Raw genomic sequence first — 19,453 nt, forward strand, 5'->3', positions numbered from 1 at the left:
GCCACCACCATGCTTAAAAATATTAAGAGTGGGACACAGTGATGTGTTGGATTTGCCCCAAACAAAATGCTTTGTATTCAGGACTAAAAGTTCATTTCTTTGCCACATTCTTTGCAGTTTTACTTTAGTGCCTTAATGCAAACAGGATGCATGTTTTGGAATATTTTTATTCTGTACAGGCTTCCTTCTTTTCACTCTGTCATTTAGGTTAGTATTGTGGAGTAACCACAATGTTGTTGATCCATCCTCAGTTTTCTGCTATCACAGCCGTTAAACCTTGTAACTCTTTTAAAGTCACCATTGGCCTCATGGTGAAATCCCTGAGCGGTTTCCTTCCTCTCCTGAAACTTAGTTAGGAAGGACGCCTGTATCTTTGTAGTGACTGAGTGTATTGATACGCCATCCAAAGTGTAATTAATAACTTCAGCATGCTCAAAAGGATATTCAATGTCTGTTTTTTTTACCAATCTACCAATAGCAGCCATTCTTTGTGAGACATTAGAAAACCTTCCTGGTCTTTGTGTTTGAATCTGTGTTTGAAATTCACTGCGCAACTGAGGGACCTTACAGATAATTGTATGTGTTGGGTACAGAGATGTAGGTACAGAGATGAGGTAGTCATTCAAAAATAATGTTAAACACTATTATTGCACACAGAGTGAGTCCATGCACCTTGTTATGTGACTTGTTAAGCACATTTTTACTCCTGAACTGATTTATGCTTTCCATAAGAAAGGGTTTGAATACTAATTAACTCAATACATTTCAGCTTTTTCTAATTAAATTGTAAACATTTCTAAAAACATAATTCCACTTTGACAGTATGGGGTATTTTGTGTAATTTAGATGCAAAATCTAAATTTAATCCACTGTAAATTCAGGCTGTAACACAAAATGCTGAAAAAGTAAACGGGTGTGAATACTTTCTGAAGGCACTGTGTATTACCTCTATGCATTGAATACTGACATATAGGCCTAATTGAGATAGTGACAAGAAAGAATAGATGAGGGAAAAGAGGTGGGTATTCATTTTGTGAGGAATGATTCAGAATTTCTTTAACCATACTTTCAACTCATATAAGAAAGAAACATATGCAAAAGCATAACTTACACAAACTCATTACAATGTATCAAAAGATCAGTGGCAGATTTGTCACAAAATTTAACAAATGTGTTTCTGACAGTAAATACTGGTATTTTTCCCACAGCCTATGCTGAATATGTTTATATTTGATGCTTTGGTATTTAAGTAGGCCTAGTGTCACACGTCTGCAGAAACACAACAGAGATGTCAGGGGTTTAGTGAGGCTGCTTGAAGTTGTTAGGGCGTTTGCCTGTCCTGGTAAGTATAGATAAGGTGATTTGTTCAAGAGGCGCTGTTGTCACCTACATGCAGAGTAATATACCCCTCCTGCTTTGAGTTCAGTATTATCATGTTATACATACACAAAATAATATCAATGCAGAGAATAGTTCAGAAATGTCTGTGATGTATTGGTGCAGACAATGCTTAATCACAGAAAATAAAAGCAGTAAACAATCATTCAACAGCATTTCTGTGGGAGGTAGAACACATCGCATTGCAAACTGAAACAAATAAAACATTCACATAAAATAAATCATTCAAAAAAATCTCACAACATTCATGGACAAATTCATCTTGATTAAAAAAAACTCTGTCATTGTCCATTTTCAAAAACATCCTGAGGTAGACTTGTATAGATTCTTGACAAGGCATTGCTGTCTTGTTCTCATATAGTAAGAACATTGTAATATAAAAAACACGACCCACTCTAAATAAAATAAAAAGATTAAACCCATTGTCTGGACTTTACAGCCTAAATAAATTAAGGGATAAAATACTAGGCTCAAACCCGTATGACTGTGTGACATCAAATGGCAAATGTCATTACCCATCAACACAAGATCTTGAAAGGTCATAGACAAGGTCATATATTTTTCTTGAACCCCCACACTGGCCCATTTATTCCCTCAAGGCGCCCATTATTAACCGGATAATGATAATTTTGCCCAAAAAACCCAAGTTAGATAGGCCCACTGGGCTAAAAATGGACCGGCCAGTCCAACCCTGGTCATCAAAATGCTTTGTCTACAAAGGCGCCCATTCTGTAGTTCCTACATGGAGAGGCGAGTCTACTCTATTCTAACTACTGACTGACTACCATGCAAAGTAAACACGGGACTAAACAACATTATATTAATATTGTGACGAAGCTGTATATTTACAATAACCACTGAAAGTGGGGAGGTAGATGGTTTGGTGCTTCAGACTGGTCTTGTGCCACTTCCAGAGAGAGACCGGAGAAGTAACTTAGGGTGTCTAAGGAAATATCATTATTCTCTAATACCTACGCTGTCTTACAACTTGTTCACCAATTAAATCAGAAAAAGAGAGCAAAACTAGGATATAACATTAAATATAGCTAGCTGTACTACTGTAACGTCATAGCAATGTGTAAATAGTGCATTGCCCTTTTGGCTCTTTTGGCAATCAATGTTCTGCATGGGTTTTCCGGCAACCCAGCCTATAGGCTATAGGTACACACATAATACACTTTACCCCTCCTTCCAAAGTAGCTCCTCTTTAAAGGGGTTTCCCTGAGTTCAACATGAGGATTTCAGAGAAACTAAACCCTAGCTACAATCATAAGGATCAATGAGTAATTAAGTATCTTTAAGAAATGCCCATACTCCTACACATGATTAGTGCAGAGTATTGTTGCAATGGTTTACGCACAACATATTACGAAGTCAACTGAAAATGAAGCCCCCAAATACGACCATGAAGCTCTAAAGAGCCTACAACCAAAGCCAGTTTCAGTTTAAACAGAAATGAGCTAGAAATTGTAATACTGGATCAATTAGAGGTTTAGAGAATTAAGACAATGAATAAATAATAAATATAAAAAAGATAACAATATCTTTATCCATTTAAGTGGTGTAAAGTATTCCAGCCACCTCTGTAAAAGAGGAATGAAGACTACACTTAGAACCATCTTATTCAACACTTGAGTCCCTTTATCATTGCACTCAATCATGAAAATATAACCTTGAAGAAAAAACACTCAGCTCCATCCAAGAAAGCACATTTTGTCTAAATAGTTTCCAAGTACAACGAGACAATGATAAACAGGTAATGTATTGGGCAGGGTATGATAACACCCCTAATATGTAGAATATGTTAGAAAGCCATGTCTACAGCCATAGTAAAAGCTATGGGACAGACAGAAAGACACAGTCTGTCATACAATCAACGCTGGTCTAGCAATTAGCCTTGAGTCAAAGCTTTGTAAAATGCATGGGAGGAGGCAACATCCAACCACCCATGAGACAAATGGCCAGGCTATGGCACTTATGACAAGCTGTATTGTACACAGTCCTATCGGCAACCATGGTGTACCAACATCCATACAGCAGAAAGGGTTAAAACATTCACTTGGCTGAAGAAATACACAATGACTTATAATACCCAAAGAAGATTTCAATAAGCAGAAAGACACACTCCTTTTTGACCAAGAAACAATCTATTTCTGTACATTCACTTGGATGATTGTATTTTCTTGACCTTTTTCTAACAAAAGATTTTGGGGAAAACACTCACGATCATCTCCAGTAAAATCAACATAGGCTAGCTCTGATTTAGCTGCAGCAGGGAAAATAAAACGATCAGTGCACATAGGTACAGTGGTAAAAACTGACAATACAAGGCTTATTGCAGTTTGTAAACACAGTGAGTTTTGATTGTTTCAGTGTGAAGCTAAGACACTTCTTTATCTAATGCAGAAAGAATACCATAGACAAAAAAAGGAATTACTTAAAAGTATTTGAGTTGCAAAGAAGGTGGATAGATGTGTCTCTCTGTGCATTAAAACACAGAGCTAACTCTCAATCTCAACTATCGCATCAATAAAAGTACAATTTTCTTGCTGTTCGTTCGATAAATAAAGACAGCCTGATGTAGTTCCAACAGCAGCATTACAATGAAACCTTGTGATTGGCTGAATCCTTGAATGGATCAATCAGAGCTCTCCCTGGGGAGTAAGGGGGCGTGGCTCTGCTCCTCTTTCTCATCCCTCAATGATGATGCTATTCCCTGAGAGCCAGGGGAGGACTGCTGTGCTTTGATTGGACAGTTGGCCACCATGTGGCTGATGCTCTGGCAGCAATGGCACTTCTTGGGCTGAGGAGGTAGCTGGCATTCTTTGGCATGGTGTTCAGGTCCTCCACAGTTGTAGCATCTAGAACACAATGGGAGAAGGGGACTCGCACTAATACAATGATTTCAGACAGTTAACACCTTCTTCCACCAGAGGGCAGTGTTCTCCCACATATAGTTTCAGATTCTTGAATTTCCTCAGATCTCATCTATGATAAGATTAAGTAAATCTTGAGAAAGTATCAGCATTATTAGTATGACTGCCTCTTATGTATGCACAGTTTATTTACTGCATACATTTGTATGATCATTTTAGGAGGTGTATAGTGCATTAAAACCAATGCCTCAACACATACATTTCACACAATCTCAAATCAGTAGATGTTGTGAGTATAGTAACAATGGGGAATTTTGTGATTGCATTAACTCCAACGCAGAGGGAGCATCAGAGCCTCCCCAAGCTTACTACCACTTCCCTCCTTCTTCTGTCCTCTGCCCTTTGCATCCCAACCCCCTACCATACACCCATACACACACCCTCTCCTCTCCTAGGATGCCGTTGATTATTGATCAGTGTGGGCACCAGGGTGGGAGAGGAGAGCAGAGGGGGCTCTTTGTTTCAATACTGCACCCTGACCTCTAACCCCTGACCCCTAGCCTTTTCTCTCTGGATCTGCCTTTCCCCCAACTAATTTACACAACACACCCCACTGTTGCCATGGCTGCCATGACCTATGACCTCTCTCAGGGCACCTACATCTGGTATCAATTAAATGGATCCTTTTCCCTTTTCTGCATCCCCTATTCCCACTTTCATGTTTGGGAGTCAGTGAGTTTAAATGGATAGGATCCTTTTCCCTTTTTACTTCTGCATCCCACTGTTATGTTTGTGAGTCGGCGAGAGAGACAGAGACAGTGTTAGATAAACTCACATCTATGTGGTGTTTGAGGTCATAAGACTCATGTCATGACGTTGGTCAATAGGCTAATAAAAAGCAGAGCTGGAGCACACCCAGAGAAAAGTAGGTGGGTGCTGACTAATGGCGAATGAACTGCAAGCTATAAAAATAAATAAAGAGAGTCGCACAGTCTATAATTAAATATATATATATATATGTATATATATATATATATATACACACTACCATTCAAAAGTTTTGGGTCACTTAGGAATGTCATTGTTTTTGAAAGAAAAGCACATATTTTGTCCATTAAAATAACATAAAATTGATCAGAAATACCATGTAGACATTGTTAATATTGTAAATGACTATTGTAGCTGGAAACGGCTGATTTATTATGGAATATCTACATAGGCGTACAAAGGCCCATTATCAGCAACCATCACTCCTGTGTTCCAATGGTACGTTGTGTTAGCTAATCCAAGTTTAGCATTTTAAAAGGCTAATTGATCATTAGAAAACCTTTTTGCAATTATGTTAGCACAGTTGAAACTGTTGTTCTGATTAAAGAAGCAATAAAACTGCCCTTCTTTAGACTAGTTAAGTATCTGGAGCATCAGCATTTGTGGGTTCGATTACAGGCTTAAAATGTCTAGAAATAAATAACTTTCTTTTGAAACGCGTCAGTCTATTCTTGTTCTGAGAAATGAAGGCTATGAGAAATTGCCAAGAAACTCAAGATCTGATTCAACGCTGTGTACTACTCCCTTCACAGAACAGCGCAAACTGTCTCTAACCAGAATAGAAAGAGGAGTGGGAGGCCCCGGTGCACAACTGAGCATGAGGACAAGTACATTAGAGTGTCTAGTTTGAGAAACAGACGCCTCACAAGTCCTCAACTGGCAGCTTTATTAAATAGTACCCGCAAAACACCAGTCTCAACGTCAACGGTGAAGAAGCGACTCCGGGATGCTGGCCTTCTAGGCAGAGTTCCTCTGTCCAGTGTCTGTGTTCTTTTGCTCATCTTAATCTTTTATTTTTATTGGCCGGTCTGAGATATGGCTTTTTCTTGGCAACTCTGCACAAGAATAGAACAAGAATAGACTGACGAGTTTCAGAAGAAAGTTATTTGTTTCTAGCCATTTTGAGCCTCTAATCGAACCCACAAATGCTGATGCTCCAGATACTCAACTAGACTAAAGAAGGCCAGTTTTATTGCTGCTTTATGTTTGAGCTCCTTAATGATTTAACGGTTAACCCATAAGAGTCTAAGCCCTGTCTAAGCCAAGGAATTGGGGGGGGGGGGGGGGGGGGGGGGTTCTACTAAGCTATATGGAATTGTTTTAAAGAAAGTCATACCAAGGATCATTTTGCTAGTTGATATTGAATTTTAAGACCCCTTTGATGAAAACATATTTTTGTCCTGCTATTTGCCCATACACTTATTGAATAACAGATTTCCTACATGGAACAACAGATAGTCCCCCCAAAAAATCTAAAGGAAGTTGGTTCTGAAGTGTCTGTCCTATATCTGATAGATGAAAGATCAGGAACCCTTTTTTATACATGTATTTAACCCCATATTTTTGGCACTAAACAGTCTCCATATATACTTCCATTCATTTTTTCAACTGGTACCTGGGGACCTTCAGACCAGTCGTGTGAGGCCTGTGGCATCCTAGAGCAAAACAACCGACATGTATGTGTTCATGTTCGAGTCTCACCTTTCCACAGAGGGGACATATTAGTGTGTAGCCCAAACTGTTCGGAAGCTAAAGACAGAAGTTGGCAAATCGACTGTACCGACTTCAGACGAGTCCCAAGACGCCATCATGTTCGTGAGAGTCTCATCTTTCCATGGAGGGGTCATAATAGTTTGTAGGCCAAACCGTTCGGACGCTATAGACGATTTTGTGAGAAGAACGGTTTTCGGGATGTCTCATGGTCTGACAAACACCACTCTAGCTCTGTCACCTTTCACCGCAGATGCGGAAGCGTGACATAGGCGGATGTGGTGGATTGAGATGCATCCAATGCAAAAAAACAGATATCTCTAGTTTAAACTAACGGATTTCTATAGGGATTTATTTATTATACTAATTGAATTTTCACGGGGACCCGGACATCGACCTTAGGGGCTTTTAATAAGCCTACATGTCCCAATTTATTTTTACTACAATTTGCATTTGTCCTTGACACTTAGCCACAACCACAATGATGTTTACAGCATTTACAGAGGAAATAAATAAAGGTAGGCTAAATCCAACGATGTAAAGGAACAATACAAATGTAGGGAAGGGAACGATCACTAAATTGGTAATTAAGTATAGGCCAGAGGAGGCTGGTAGGAGGAGCTATAGGAGGACAGGCTCATTGTAATGGCTGGAATGGAATCAATGGAACTGAGTCAAACATGTAATTTCCGTTTGTTTGATGTGTTTGATACCATTCCATTCATTCCATTCCAGCCATTACAATGAGCCGGTCCTCCAATAGCTCCTCCCACCAGCCTCCACTGATATAAGCTATACATGATTATTACTTACCATCCCTACTGATTGTGACTAATAATAACTTAGGCTTTAGCCTACTAATTGAAGGAAAAAGGAAAAGTCTGGGCAATACTGTATGATTAAACCGTTCTAGAGAGGACAAAGGTTACATTTTGTGTGACTCTTTGCCTTTTTATTTAATTTTTGGAACAGGCAGGTACGCTTGACCTTACTCATGGTTTCCTCACATGTAAAGGTGGGGAAATTATTCGTCAGAATCTGTAGACACACCTCCGCCACATTTATTTTATCTCCACCCCAAACGCGTACCTCGCTGGCGTTGGTATTTCCCCCATGCTTAAATTTAAGGTCAGAATATGAGTAGAGAGAAAAATGCATGAAAAGGGAATAAAGTTGTGTTTATGCTGGCGTAACTAGGTCCTGAATTCCCACCAAAGAGGATAAATAAATCTGTTTGATGTCAGACCATTGTGGCTAAAACGGTAAACTTGCCAACTTTCATGATGATGACACCAGATATTTTCAACACCCTCAAATTATTTGTTAACAACCATGCCACAGATAAACTTGTTGTTAATATTGCAGCGATCTTCATAGTTAATACTATAAGCAGAGTGTTACAGTTTTTCCATATCATGGAATTATTTTGAGTAAGTGGGGATGTTAAGTGATGCATGGTTAGGCTATGTGCCATTTAAAGATATTGATTGAACTGTCTCACCTGTCCCCCTTGGAGCGTCGTTTCTGTTGTCCCTTAGGTGTCTTCTCACAGCCCACACACTGTGCTCCCCCTGGCCCCGTCACCGTGACAGACTCTAGGCCTTTAGACGACTTCTTGAAGGTAAACTCCACCGCCTCGCCCTCCTTCAGGCTGCGGAAGCCCTCCATGTGCAGCTTGCTCTGTGTAGGGGAGAGGGAGCATGAGTGTGGTCCGCGGAGTAGTTTAGAACAGCATGAGAACTGTTCTAGGTGAGGGTAGAGCGGAAGCTTTACCCTGTGAGGGAATGGGGAATGAGTAGTCAGAGTTGGAGAAAGGTTATTTGGCCAGGGAACTGTTGAGAAGATATGAAAATGGTTCTAAGCCTGTGAAGAACTGTGGAAAACAGTTCTAAGGCCAGATATGATGCTCTTCCTGTGTCTACAAGGGCGCATTTGTTCCCCAGCCCAATTCCCAGCCTGGTCAGGAAGCAGAGACAAAAAGACTTGAAATGAATTTTACTCTGCCATTGTTTGTGCATATAGCTGGTCCCCTTCACATGTTGTCTTCTGGTGTGCTTACAGCTAAGAGCTGTTCCTTAATTGGGATCCTACATGCATACATTAATGTTCTGCATAGGTTTTAATACATCAATGGAAACATCCAGGCACTCTCGCGCTCTCTCAGGGGCCAACCCCCTCAGCCAATCCAGATTCCAGTCCCATTGACAGCCCTATTAAAACAACAATAACTGCTTGCTCACTACACCCTTCCCACTTCAGAATGTGTGTGTGTTTGTGTGTGTGTCTGCGTGGACAACGTTACCCCCTCCCCCAAGCTAGTCACAGCATTCCAAGCTCCAACCTCCCCCTCCCCTTCCTCTCCACCACCACACAGAACAGCCAATAGACTCTCCAAAATAACTTAATCTGGTCAATTCCCAGACTGACCACTGCTAAGGATGTTGGGAAAAGAAGGGAGGAGGGGAAAGGTGTGCATTCTTGGGATAGCTGCCCAAAAGGCACATAAATAATGGTTTCAAGAATGTATGTGTCCACCTTGAGAAAAACATTTCCTTGCCATTGTCAACCTTAGTCCAGGGGCTCTGGAAAAAGAAGCTTGGATTTCGTGGCCACCTAGTTCTATCGTCCTCATGTGCTTTGTCAAGCTGCCTGAACAGCGGTAGTTGTGACACTAATTTGATACCATTGAGCTCAAGGTGAAGAATCATGCCTTGTTCAAGACCTTCCAGAGACACAGAAAGTAACCCTGATCTGTTTCCCCAACCTGGTTCGTATTATTCTTTACGCACATGTTTTTCAGCGGCAGGGACTGGGAGACTAGTCAGGTTTGAGGCAAAGATGAACGAAGCAAAGTACAGAGAGATCCTTGATGAAAACCTGCTCCAGAGCGCTCAGGACCTCAGACTGGGGCGAAGGTTCACCTTCCAACAGGACAACGACCCTAAGAACACAGCCAAGACAACGCAGGAGTGGCTTCGCGACAAGTCTCTGAATGTCCTTGAGTGGCCCAGCCAGAGCCCGGACTTGAACCCGTTGGAACATCTCTGGAGAGACCTGAAAATAGCTGTGCAACAATGCTCCCCATCCAACCTGACAGAGCTTGATAGGATCTGCAGAGAAGAATGGGAGAATCTCCCCAAATACAGGTGTGCCAAGATTGTATCGCCATAGCCAAGAAGACTCAAGGCTGTAATCTCTGCCAAAGGTGCTTCAACAAAGTACTGAGGAAAGGGTCTGAATACTTATGTAAATGTGATATTTCCGTTTTTTTTTAAATAAATTACAAAAACATTTCTGAAACCTGTTTTTGCTTTGTCATTATGGGGTATTGTGTGTAGATTGATTAGGGGAAAATACAATTTCATAAATTTTAGAATGGCTGTAAACTAACAAAATGTGAAAAAAGTCAAGGAGTCTGAATACTTTCCGAAGGCACTGTATATCCGAGACACTCTTTTTAGTATGATATGTTAAATTTCATCTGGTATATATTAATTTGTGGATGTCCATCAGCCATTTCGTATGACATGTTACGAATTACAATTCGTATGATATATTACGAATTTCCAAAAGTACAACATTTTAAGAATTTGCTAAATGTATGATATGCTAAGAAGTCCAATTTGTTGTGGCTAATGTTAGCTAGTTGGCTAACGTTAGCTGGATTAGAGGATAAGGTTAGGAGTTAGGTTAAAGGGTTAAGGTTAAGGGAAGGAATAACTAAAAGAGTTAAGTTTAGGGTTAGGGGAAGGGTTAGCTAACATGCTAAGTAGTTGCAATGTAGCTAAAAAGTAGTAAGTAGTTGAAAAGTTGCTAATTAGCTAAAATGCTAAGGTTGTCCGTGATGAAATTTCGAACACGCAACCTTTGGGTTGCTAGACGTTGGGGCGTATAACCGTAAACCCTAACCTAGCTAACGTTAGCCAGCTTGCAAATGTTAGCGTTAGCCACAACAAATTGGAATTCATGACGTATCATACATTTTGCAAATTCGTAAGGTATTGTATGTTTTGCACATTCATAACATAGCATATGAATTGTATGCTGGACATCCACAAATGAATACATAACATATCATACTAAATGGATTGTCTCGGATTTACATAAAGAATCATATTTAATGCTCTGTTTTTGCCTTAATTAACCTTCTGCCTTCTGTAACCATACCAAAAGTAACATATTATCCAAATTTGAGTGTCCCGAAATTACATTTACTATGTTACGTCTATTCTATGATACTGGGCTGGTTTCCCAGATTATACTATACTCATAGAATTTTTTTTAAAGCCAATCTTAAAATGTTGTGGAGCAGAATTTTATGATGATGGTGAGAGGGCTGTGATGTGGAGGGTCCGTTTATGGCCCTTGCATAGCATCAGTCTTAACCCAGACTGTGAGGTCTCTTCTGGGGGGTTTGAAGTGATAATGGTGGGAAAGGAATCCAGGTCATGATGGCCTGACAACCTTCAGCATTCCTTCCCCGTCAGGAGGTGAACGGGCCGGAACTATCCCCTGACCCCCCTGACCTCTCCTCCTTCAATCACCCCCACCCCAACTCTCCCTCCCTTGACTGCTTTCTTGTGAATGAACACAGCTCTCAAGCGCTCTCTTTCTCTTTCCGTTTCTGTCAATCTCATTCTCTCTCACACACAAATACACAATATTATCCACACACTCACACACTCATAATAACCCAACACACACACACACACTCATAACCCCCCGCCACACACACACACACACACACACACACACACACACACACACACACACACACACACACACACACACACACACACACACACACACAACCTCCCCACCACCCACTCTTCATTCACAGATAGTACAAGTTCACAGTACAAGATCACAGCCAGCAGGATTTCCTCTCTGTTACGTTGACAATAGCAGCCATTGTCCAGCAGCCCCGACAGGCCTGTATGAGGGCAGAGGTGGATTAGGGGACCGGTAATGTGGGTGTTTGATAACCTTTTTATGGGTGAATCACTCATTTTTCTTCCTTTGATTAAGCAGTTTACAGGAACATGGAGCAGAGAAATTTGAGGAGAGGACTTTGGTCTTTAGCCCCCAGGTTTACAGAGTGTGGAGGGCTGGTGGTGGATGGCTGGGGAGAATGGATGGGTTGGGGCTACGGGCAGAGGGGCTGGGTGGGAGTCAGGGTATGGCTAGTCTGGGGTGGGTGGGCTGCCACATGAGATGCCAACTCCCCTGATGTTTGAAGGACTTTATAACAGGAAGCAGGGTCCGATGGGGACCGAGAGGAATGAGCCTTGTTATCTCTGCTTAGACTAACCCCTGTCTCTCTGTCTACTCTTTTTTAAGTCCAATTGATAATATTAGCACTTTCGGACCAAATCCCTATTGTAAATCAATCTCCCCTGTTTAGTATATTTTAAATGTTATGCCCAAACTCTACTTTGAAGTCCCTCAGACCTCTACCTTAACTCAGGAAGGACGGTGGAGAAGACAGCCTCGGACATTATGGTACTCATAACTCTCTCTCTCTCTACCACACCTGCTGTCTCTAACTGAATGATTGGCTATGAAAAGCCAACTAACATTTACTCCTGAGGTGCTGACCTGTTGCACCCTCTACAAAAACTGTGATTATTATTATTTGACCCTGCTGGTCATCTATGAACGTTTGAACATCTTGGCCATGTACTGTTATAATCTCCACCCGGCACAGCCAGAAGAGGACTGGCCACCCCTCAGAGCCTGGTTCCTCTCTAGGTTTCTTCCTAGGTTCCTGCCTTTCTAGGGAGTTTTTCCTAGCCACCGTGCTTCTACATCTGCATTGCTTGGTGTTTGGGGTTTTAGGCTGGGTTTCTGTATAGCACTTTGTGACATCGGCTGATGTAAAAAGGGCTTTATAAATACATTTGATTGATTGATTGATTCTCGGGCATGTTGATAATCTCCAGGTTAATTTGACAAAACAATCCTGGAGTCATTAGGCTGTCTTTTAGGATGCTTAGCGTTCCATTCCATTTGAAACAAACTAGATTTCCCCTCCGATTTTACTAACTTGGTTTTACATGACTCCTAATTCCGACATTTTACATAACACTTATTCCCCAACATTTATTGTCATTCGTTATCTGCCTTTGTAAAACTTTAAAAGATTGTGAGGTAAAAATGTGCCAATATATTTTTAATATTGAACCCATCCTTTTGTATTTCAAAACCAATATTCACATTCAATTCGTTTAATTTTCTGGTCGGTTTATTAAAACACCAAATACAAACAATCTATTATTATGAAAATGTTATATTTTTGTCTGTAAATGTTTCATTCATTAGCTAGTTTTAGGGCAATATGATAATCAATTTCCCTAAAGGCTACCATTACCCTGCTTGCAACACCAAATCAGAAGCCTAATCAGATGTAACAACTGATCAATTAACCAAGCACTTTTGTTCTTGGCTGGCTTATATCTTACTTTAGAGAGGTTATTTTACATGTCACTTCTTGACAACAACATTAACTTTCTCATGCAAGCTACAAAGATGATGGGCCTCTGATTCCAGTTATAGCATTGATGGCATATCATCTGAACATAAAATAAACAAAATCTTGTTTTTAGTTTTAAAGCTACTTGACTTTATTTATTATGCTTGTTTCGATTTGGTAATATTAGCTACATAATAAGTTTTAACTGAGTAATAAACTAATGTAGGCCTAATAAGAGGTTTTCAGCCTGTAAGAATAACATTAAACACCACATGCACTGCTGAGAAATAGGGCTACCTATTTTAGTAAATTCTAAAACGAGAATCAGTTGACAATTTCAAGACAATGTTGTCAAATGTTTAAAAGAGATACAAATTCCTATTGCCTCTTGCCCAACATATAAGCTATGAAAACATACAAACTATAAATTCGTTTTGAATGAGTGCAGCAAAGTGGTTTTCAAGCACTATAAACAATGATTGATAGGCCTATATAATTGCATGATCGATCAATTCAAATGCCTAAAAACGCAAGATCAAGGCAGGTAAATAATAATGTCCTACCTTAACGAAAACATCACAAAAGTGGGGTATTTACATTGTTGATAAATAAGACATGCACTCGCACAAAAACGCGCCAATAGAACCATTCGGACCTGTTTGGAGCTCGAGACAGGCCTTGACGAACATCAACACCACACTCTTCGAGTCCTAGTCCCACAGCAGACCTCACCTGATGAACGAATACATCGACAGTCTCCTCGAGCGGAGTCCCATCTCGGTTGGTCATCGACAGGAACCCGAAACCCATCCGGACGTTGAACCATTTACACACGCCGCTTCCACGAGACGAACCCAGATCCTCCTCTGAGCCCGTGGCTTCTTCCTCTTCGGTCTTTGCACAGCCCCCTTTCGAGATAAAATAATATCACTCAGTCAGTTTAGAAAATATAGATGTTTGAAATATGGCATGTCTTGTCAACAATTGTGGCAGGAAAACGAGTTGGGGAGGCTCTTACTCGGATGTTTTTCAGCGTCAGTTCTTTGGTTCGACATGAAGAAGACATTTAATGGGTTGCGTAGTGGTAAAGAGCTCGAGAGCAGCAAGCTAGGAACACATGGGTGTAAACAATGTTGCTATTCGAAACAATGTCGATATATTATCCATAGGAATACACTTTTTTAAAGCTAGTATATTAGACGGACTCTTTTTCAAGTTGTTTTGAAATGGAAACGATAAGCAAATGGTGATAATAATAATAGGTCTAATCATACTAGCCTAATTATACATAACAATACGATAATAATGATGCATTCTTATAAATAATAATATGCGTAATAAATATAAGCTAATCGAAATAATATCGTCAAAATGAATCATTTGAATAAATATACACGTTTTAAATGTATCTACCATTATAATAGTATAGCTTCTAACTTGATTATAATAGTATAGCTTCTAACTTGATTATAATAGTATAGCTTCTACCTTGATTATAATAGTATAGCTTCTAACTTGATTATAATAGTATAGCTTCTAACTTGATTATAATAGTATAGCTTCTAACTTGATTATAATAGTATAGCTTCTAACTTGATTTACACGATACATGCCTAAATCATTCCCAAGCACGTAAGAGATTGACTCTGATAATGTAGCCTAATAAAAGTTTGCATTTTCTTCCCATGAGGGGCAACGAGAACCGAGAACACAATATCTTTGAATATTTGAAGAAAAAGATATAGAAAATATTAAACTTGAAGATTCAGTTACCAATGAAAAGTATAAAGCAAAATGCATCACCTATAGTCATAATTTATCCCAAAATGTCAACGCAAGCACTGAAAACCATTCTTCCATGAAAAGAGATTGTAGCTCCCAAATCGAAGAATAAATCATTACAACAACATTCTCAGGCAAAAGTGTGCTGTTGCTTTCGGAAAATGTTCCTAATCTAAACACTAATGACCGATCTACCTGTAAACTGCTGTCCGGAAAAAGAGACCATCCCTTTCCCGGGTATATTTTAATCCAGGGTTACCGTGTCCTCCTCTCCCCAGTCCCCCTGCCCTGCCCTGTCCACCTTCAACCCTCCTCCACTCTACACAATAACACTTTCCCGAATACAGTTTAACAAAGGCGCAGAAGAGGAACAGAACAGCAACGGAAACAAACAAAGAGGGTTGGAGATACTTTCGCCCTGACAACCAGTGGTGTAAAACTGCTGGGAAGCATTTCTCAAAAGAATCCCCAAATCTGAAAGACAATACAAGGAAACCCAACCCGCCCTCTTTTTGTCTCTTCTCATAAAGAGATCTTTCCATCGAATCCCCCAATAGATCTTCGAAGAACCTGTGGAACCATTGCCTGTACCTTCTGCCATGGTTTGGGGGGTTCCTGGGCCTCCTACAACTCCAGAAGAATCAGGCAATGAACTCTGGTTGCATCGTCAACATCCGTGCACGTTTTTCGGTAATCCCTCTTTGGAAAATAGTGTATTTTCCTTCTCCTGGTCTCTTGCACAATATGGAAGGGAGCCCACTCTGACCCTCCTATACCTCTAATATTAACCCCCACCTTTTCGATCCAGACCACCACGTGATGCTCAATTGCAATTTTCTGGCTGATAAATTAGACATTCCACGGTGATAGGGCCCAAATTCGCCGAGCGACCAATCAGCGGTGAGGACCACCTAGATGTTAGCAGCGGGGCCTTGGGGGACTCACACCCCGTGCGACCCCCTCCACTTCCGGGACAGGAGAGAGCCACAACCCCCACAGTGCCTGGAGCATTTGAATATGCGGATAGTCAGTCACTCAGGTGCATGGTTTCACGGAAACCGTTCAAATGAAACCTTGCCCTTCCACATTCCACACCATCATGTTTGATGTTAAAACCAAGGACATCTAAATCCAGCAGCATAAATCAACCTATAGCTGTGTTCTGTTTGTTGCATTCACACATGAACACACTAAAAAAGTCACATTAAAATACTCCTATAAACCAAAGAATAGGTTAATATCAGGAAAATAAATATAGCAGTGAGCAGGAAAAAATAGAAGACCTTATTTAAAGTAGCTGATCTTGTAGAAATATCCAGGATAGGCAGGCTACATGCATTCCCCTTTGTCATTTCGTTTGAAACAATTTTGAGCTAACATATTTTGTTACTGTCATACGTGTTTAGGATTACTATCGACTACACGCTGTAAACAAAGGAAATAAATAAACACCTATCTCTTGAGATACTAGTTCGACACAACCCTCCCGTGAATGTTGCTCTTATAATTCACCATAACTTGCTTGTTATTTGTGTTGTAGCTTGGGGGTGCACGGTCTGTGAAAGGCGGTGAAATAGGTTGGCTTCCCTCAGAATCGCTGACGGATACAGATAATGAATGTGAACGTAAACAGAGGGGTTGTGTTGCCTTGTGTGAGAGGGGGAGGGCCTGTCCTCATAGGCTACGGCACATTATTACTGGTGCGTTGTTCTAACTTTGTAGTGCCCTCTCAATATTGGTAAGTTTAAATGGAAAATAAAACCAGATAGAATAACCTTGAAAGAAATCCAAAAAGTTGAGTGAAGTGTCATTACTACAAATCTGACTATTTCTCACCATCTCAATTGCGATTGGGAGGATGAATAGACAATCTAGAAAAATAAGACGTTTACAGGCTACCAATGCAATCCCATTCAATGAGACAATTCCCCCTGGTAGACACTGCAGACTAAACGTGAGGTAACAATAGGATAAAAGGCGGGTAACAGAACAAGTAATCATGTGTAAAACACACCAAGTCACACACACACACAAAATAGTCCTACTTCATATTGCCCATATATTTGGCATATATTTCAGGTTAACAAAGGAATAAAATGGTCAACTCACCACAATTGGGATCTTTTGGACACATTTTAGAAAGTCATTCTTGGTGAGCTCTTCAAAAGCAAGGCTATATGTACAACCTGTCAGTCCCTTCACCGACTTGACACCGGTATTTATGGCCTCTGAAACCCAAAAGTTCAGGATCCCTGCTGAAGCATTTGAATAATTAGCGACAATGAGTCACCTTTACCGGATCTGTGCTCTAACTCAGCCATCAACGCTTTTCAATGGCAGCTGTCATGACATTGACAATGCAGGTGTCATCCGGCTTTTCTCTAAGCACTGAGTACACCACATGAACTCAATAGGCTACAATACTTCATTTGATACAAGTCAATTACAATGTCGGATAATTAAAATGACTAAGATAACTTGGGTTGTGGGAATCAGCTGCATCATAAGTGGAAAGCCCATCCACCTGTTGCCGTAAAGCGCCTGACAAAGACACTGAGTCACGCACATCAATAGTAAAACGTGGATACCTTGTCAGATACAGGAAACGGAAACCAATCGCACACTGTGAACAGGACACTTTGAGGTCGTGCATGTCCGTTGGGCAGCTGGTGCGCGGGGCCATATGGGACCCTTGTCACCTGCACCCTCGTGCCTTACCCTTCTTCTTTACATGTGGGCCAACAACACCTGTGAGATAAGGCGTCCCCAGGATGAACGGGAAGTGGAGGAGGGAGTCATTTTGGGATGGACATAGGATCCTCCATCTTACAAAACCATCAGTCATCCTAGAGCATTACTCACTGGAGAGAAAGAGAGAGAGAGCGATAGGGAGCAAAAGAGAGAGCGAGAGACACACACAAGGAGAGGGAGAATGGTAGATAGAGAAATAGAGAAATAGAGATATATAGAGGTGAGAGGGAGAAAGAAAAAGAGGGATAGGGGCAGATGGAGGAATGGGGGGACAGAGAGAAAGAGAGGAGAAAATGAGATGGTGAGAGAGGTGTTAGCTAATTAAAACTATATGACTGGTTTCATTCAAATTCTTCTCTAATAATCTCTCAGGCTTGCTGCTACACCGCAGTCTTCTCTGGGTCACCATGGAGATGAAGGGCCCTGGATCTGTTGGTCAGAGCACAAAGAAGGCCGGCCTTAAGGTGACCCCTGTCACACACAGGGGCTTAGTAATTACAATGCCTCGACATGTGCTCACTGGTCACACACACTGCAACCCCCACCCAACGTCCACACACGCATGCTAGCAAACGCACAAATGCATACACCCACACTACCAGATGATATGTAATAGTGACTGAAAGGGCAGAGGGTTCCATCTATCTTACCCCTCTCATGGTTGTTGACTATCATTCCTGTAACAGCAGGCAAGATATCTGTAAGATTATCTACAACCAGGCTGCAAGAGTGTATAGTGTTTCTCTTTTGACTTGGGTTCCTTAATTTAATGTGTCTGTGTGTGTGTGTGTGTGTGTGTGTGTGTGTGTGTGTGTGTGCGCACACGTGCGTGCGTGTGTTGTGAGGAGCATGAGGTGTACTGATCCATGTTTTCATATTAAGAACTGCATTGAGGAGTAGTTGACCTGGGAAACATGTTAGGGCCTTGTGGTTGGTTGAAGGAGAAAGCCCAATGGCTCCATATGGTTTCAGCTGTCAGCTCACATCTCACCTTCCTCCCCCAGGGGACACAGCACTGATCAATAACCTGATCCATCTATACCTGATCCATACATCATACTGTGAGGTTCTGACAGGTAGCCCTCCCTCTCTCTTTTTCTCTCTTCCTCCCTTCCTCCCACAAAAAAAAACATTTGTTAGAAAAGCTTTTATATCTACGCTTTTTTTAAATCACTGTGGTACATTTTTCAGATGCAAGTGGTATATTTTCATAACTGATAACACTTGTCTTATTTTCAGAACCTTTGATTGAGCATTCATTGGAGTCAAACACTTCTTTCACCCCTGAGTTATTCATGCAATATCAATTTTTTGGGTCAAATACCATGACAACATTTTGTTTAGTCACCAGTACAGTCACCATTTAGTCATTTTAACTCGCATGTAATCTAATAGCAAAAAATGCATGATACAATTTTCTAAATAAATTTGTTGGATGTGCTGAATAGAAGGAATAAAATAAGGTTAATACAATTTTTCATGAAGTTGTAACGGTATTCGTCGTCTGAAGAAGAAGAATCATCGGACCAAAGCGCAGCGTGGTAAGTGTTCATGCTTGTTTTATTAAAACTGAACACTATAACAAAAATAAACAAGAGAATAACCGAAACAGTCCTGTAAGGTGAAAACACTAAAC

General features: G+C 40.7%; 1 protein-coding gene across 1 annotated transcript; it reads right to left on the minus strand.

The window, feature by feature from the left end:
• Positions 1–4,036: 4,036 nt before the first annotated feature.
• Positions 4,037–15,667, minus strand: LOC120022296 (protein lin-28 homolog A-like). The gene is made up of 4 exons (XM_038966197.1): positions 15,658–15,667; positions 14,017–14,192; positions 8,314–8,492; positions 4,037–4,259 (listed from the first exon to the last, which is right to left on the minus strand). The coding sequence occupies exons 1-4, from the start codon at positions 15,665–15,667 to the stop codon at positions 4,037–4,039; spliced, it is 588 nt and encodes a 195-aa protein (XP_038822125.1).
• Between the last annotated feature and the right edge of the window lie 3,786 nt (positions 15,668–19,453).

This window comes from Salvelinus namaycush, chromosome 27 (genome assembly GCF_016432855.1).
Source record: "Salvelinus namaycush isolate Seneca chromosome 27, SaNama_1.0, whole genome shotgun sequence".
Classification (NCBI taxonomy): Eukaryota; Metazoa; Chordata; class Actinopteri; order Salmoniformes; family Salmonidae; genus Salvelinus; species Salvelinus namaycush.

What these genes read in the sequence shown, in the direction of transcription:
- LOC120022296 (XM_038966197.1), bottom strand. An exon ending in TCGATGTATTCGTTCATCAG is followed by an intron (nt 8,493 to 14,016) that starts GTGAGGTCTGCT and finishes TCCCCTACACAG; the next exon opens with AGCAAGCTGCACATGGAGGG. An exon ending in CGACGCTCCAAGGGGGACAG is followed by an intron (nt 4,260 to 8,313) that starts GTGAGACAGTTC and finishes ATTGTGTTCTAG; the next exon opens with ATGCTACAACTGTGGAGGAC.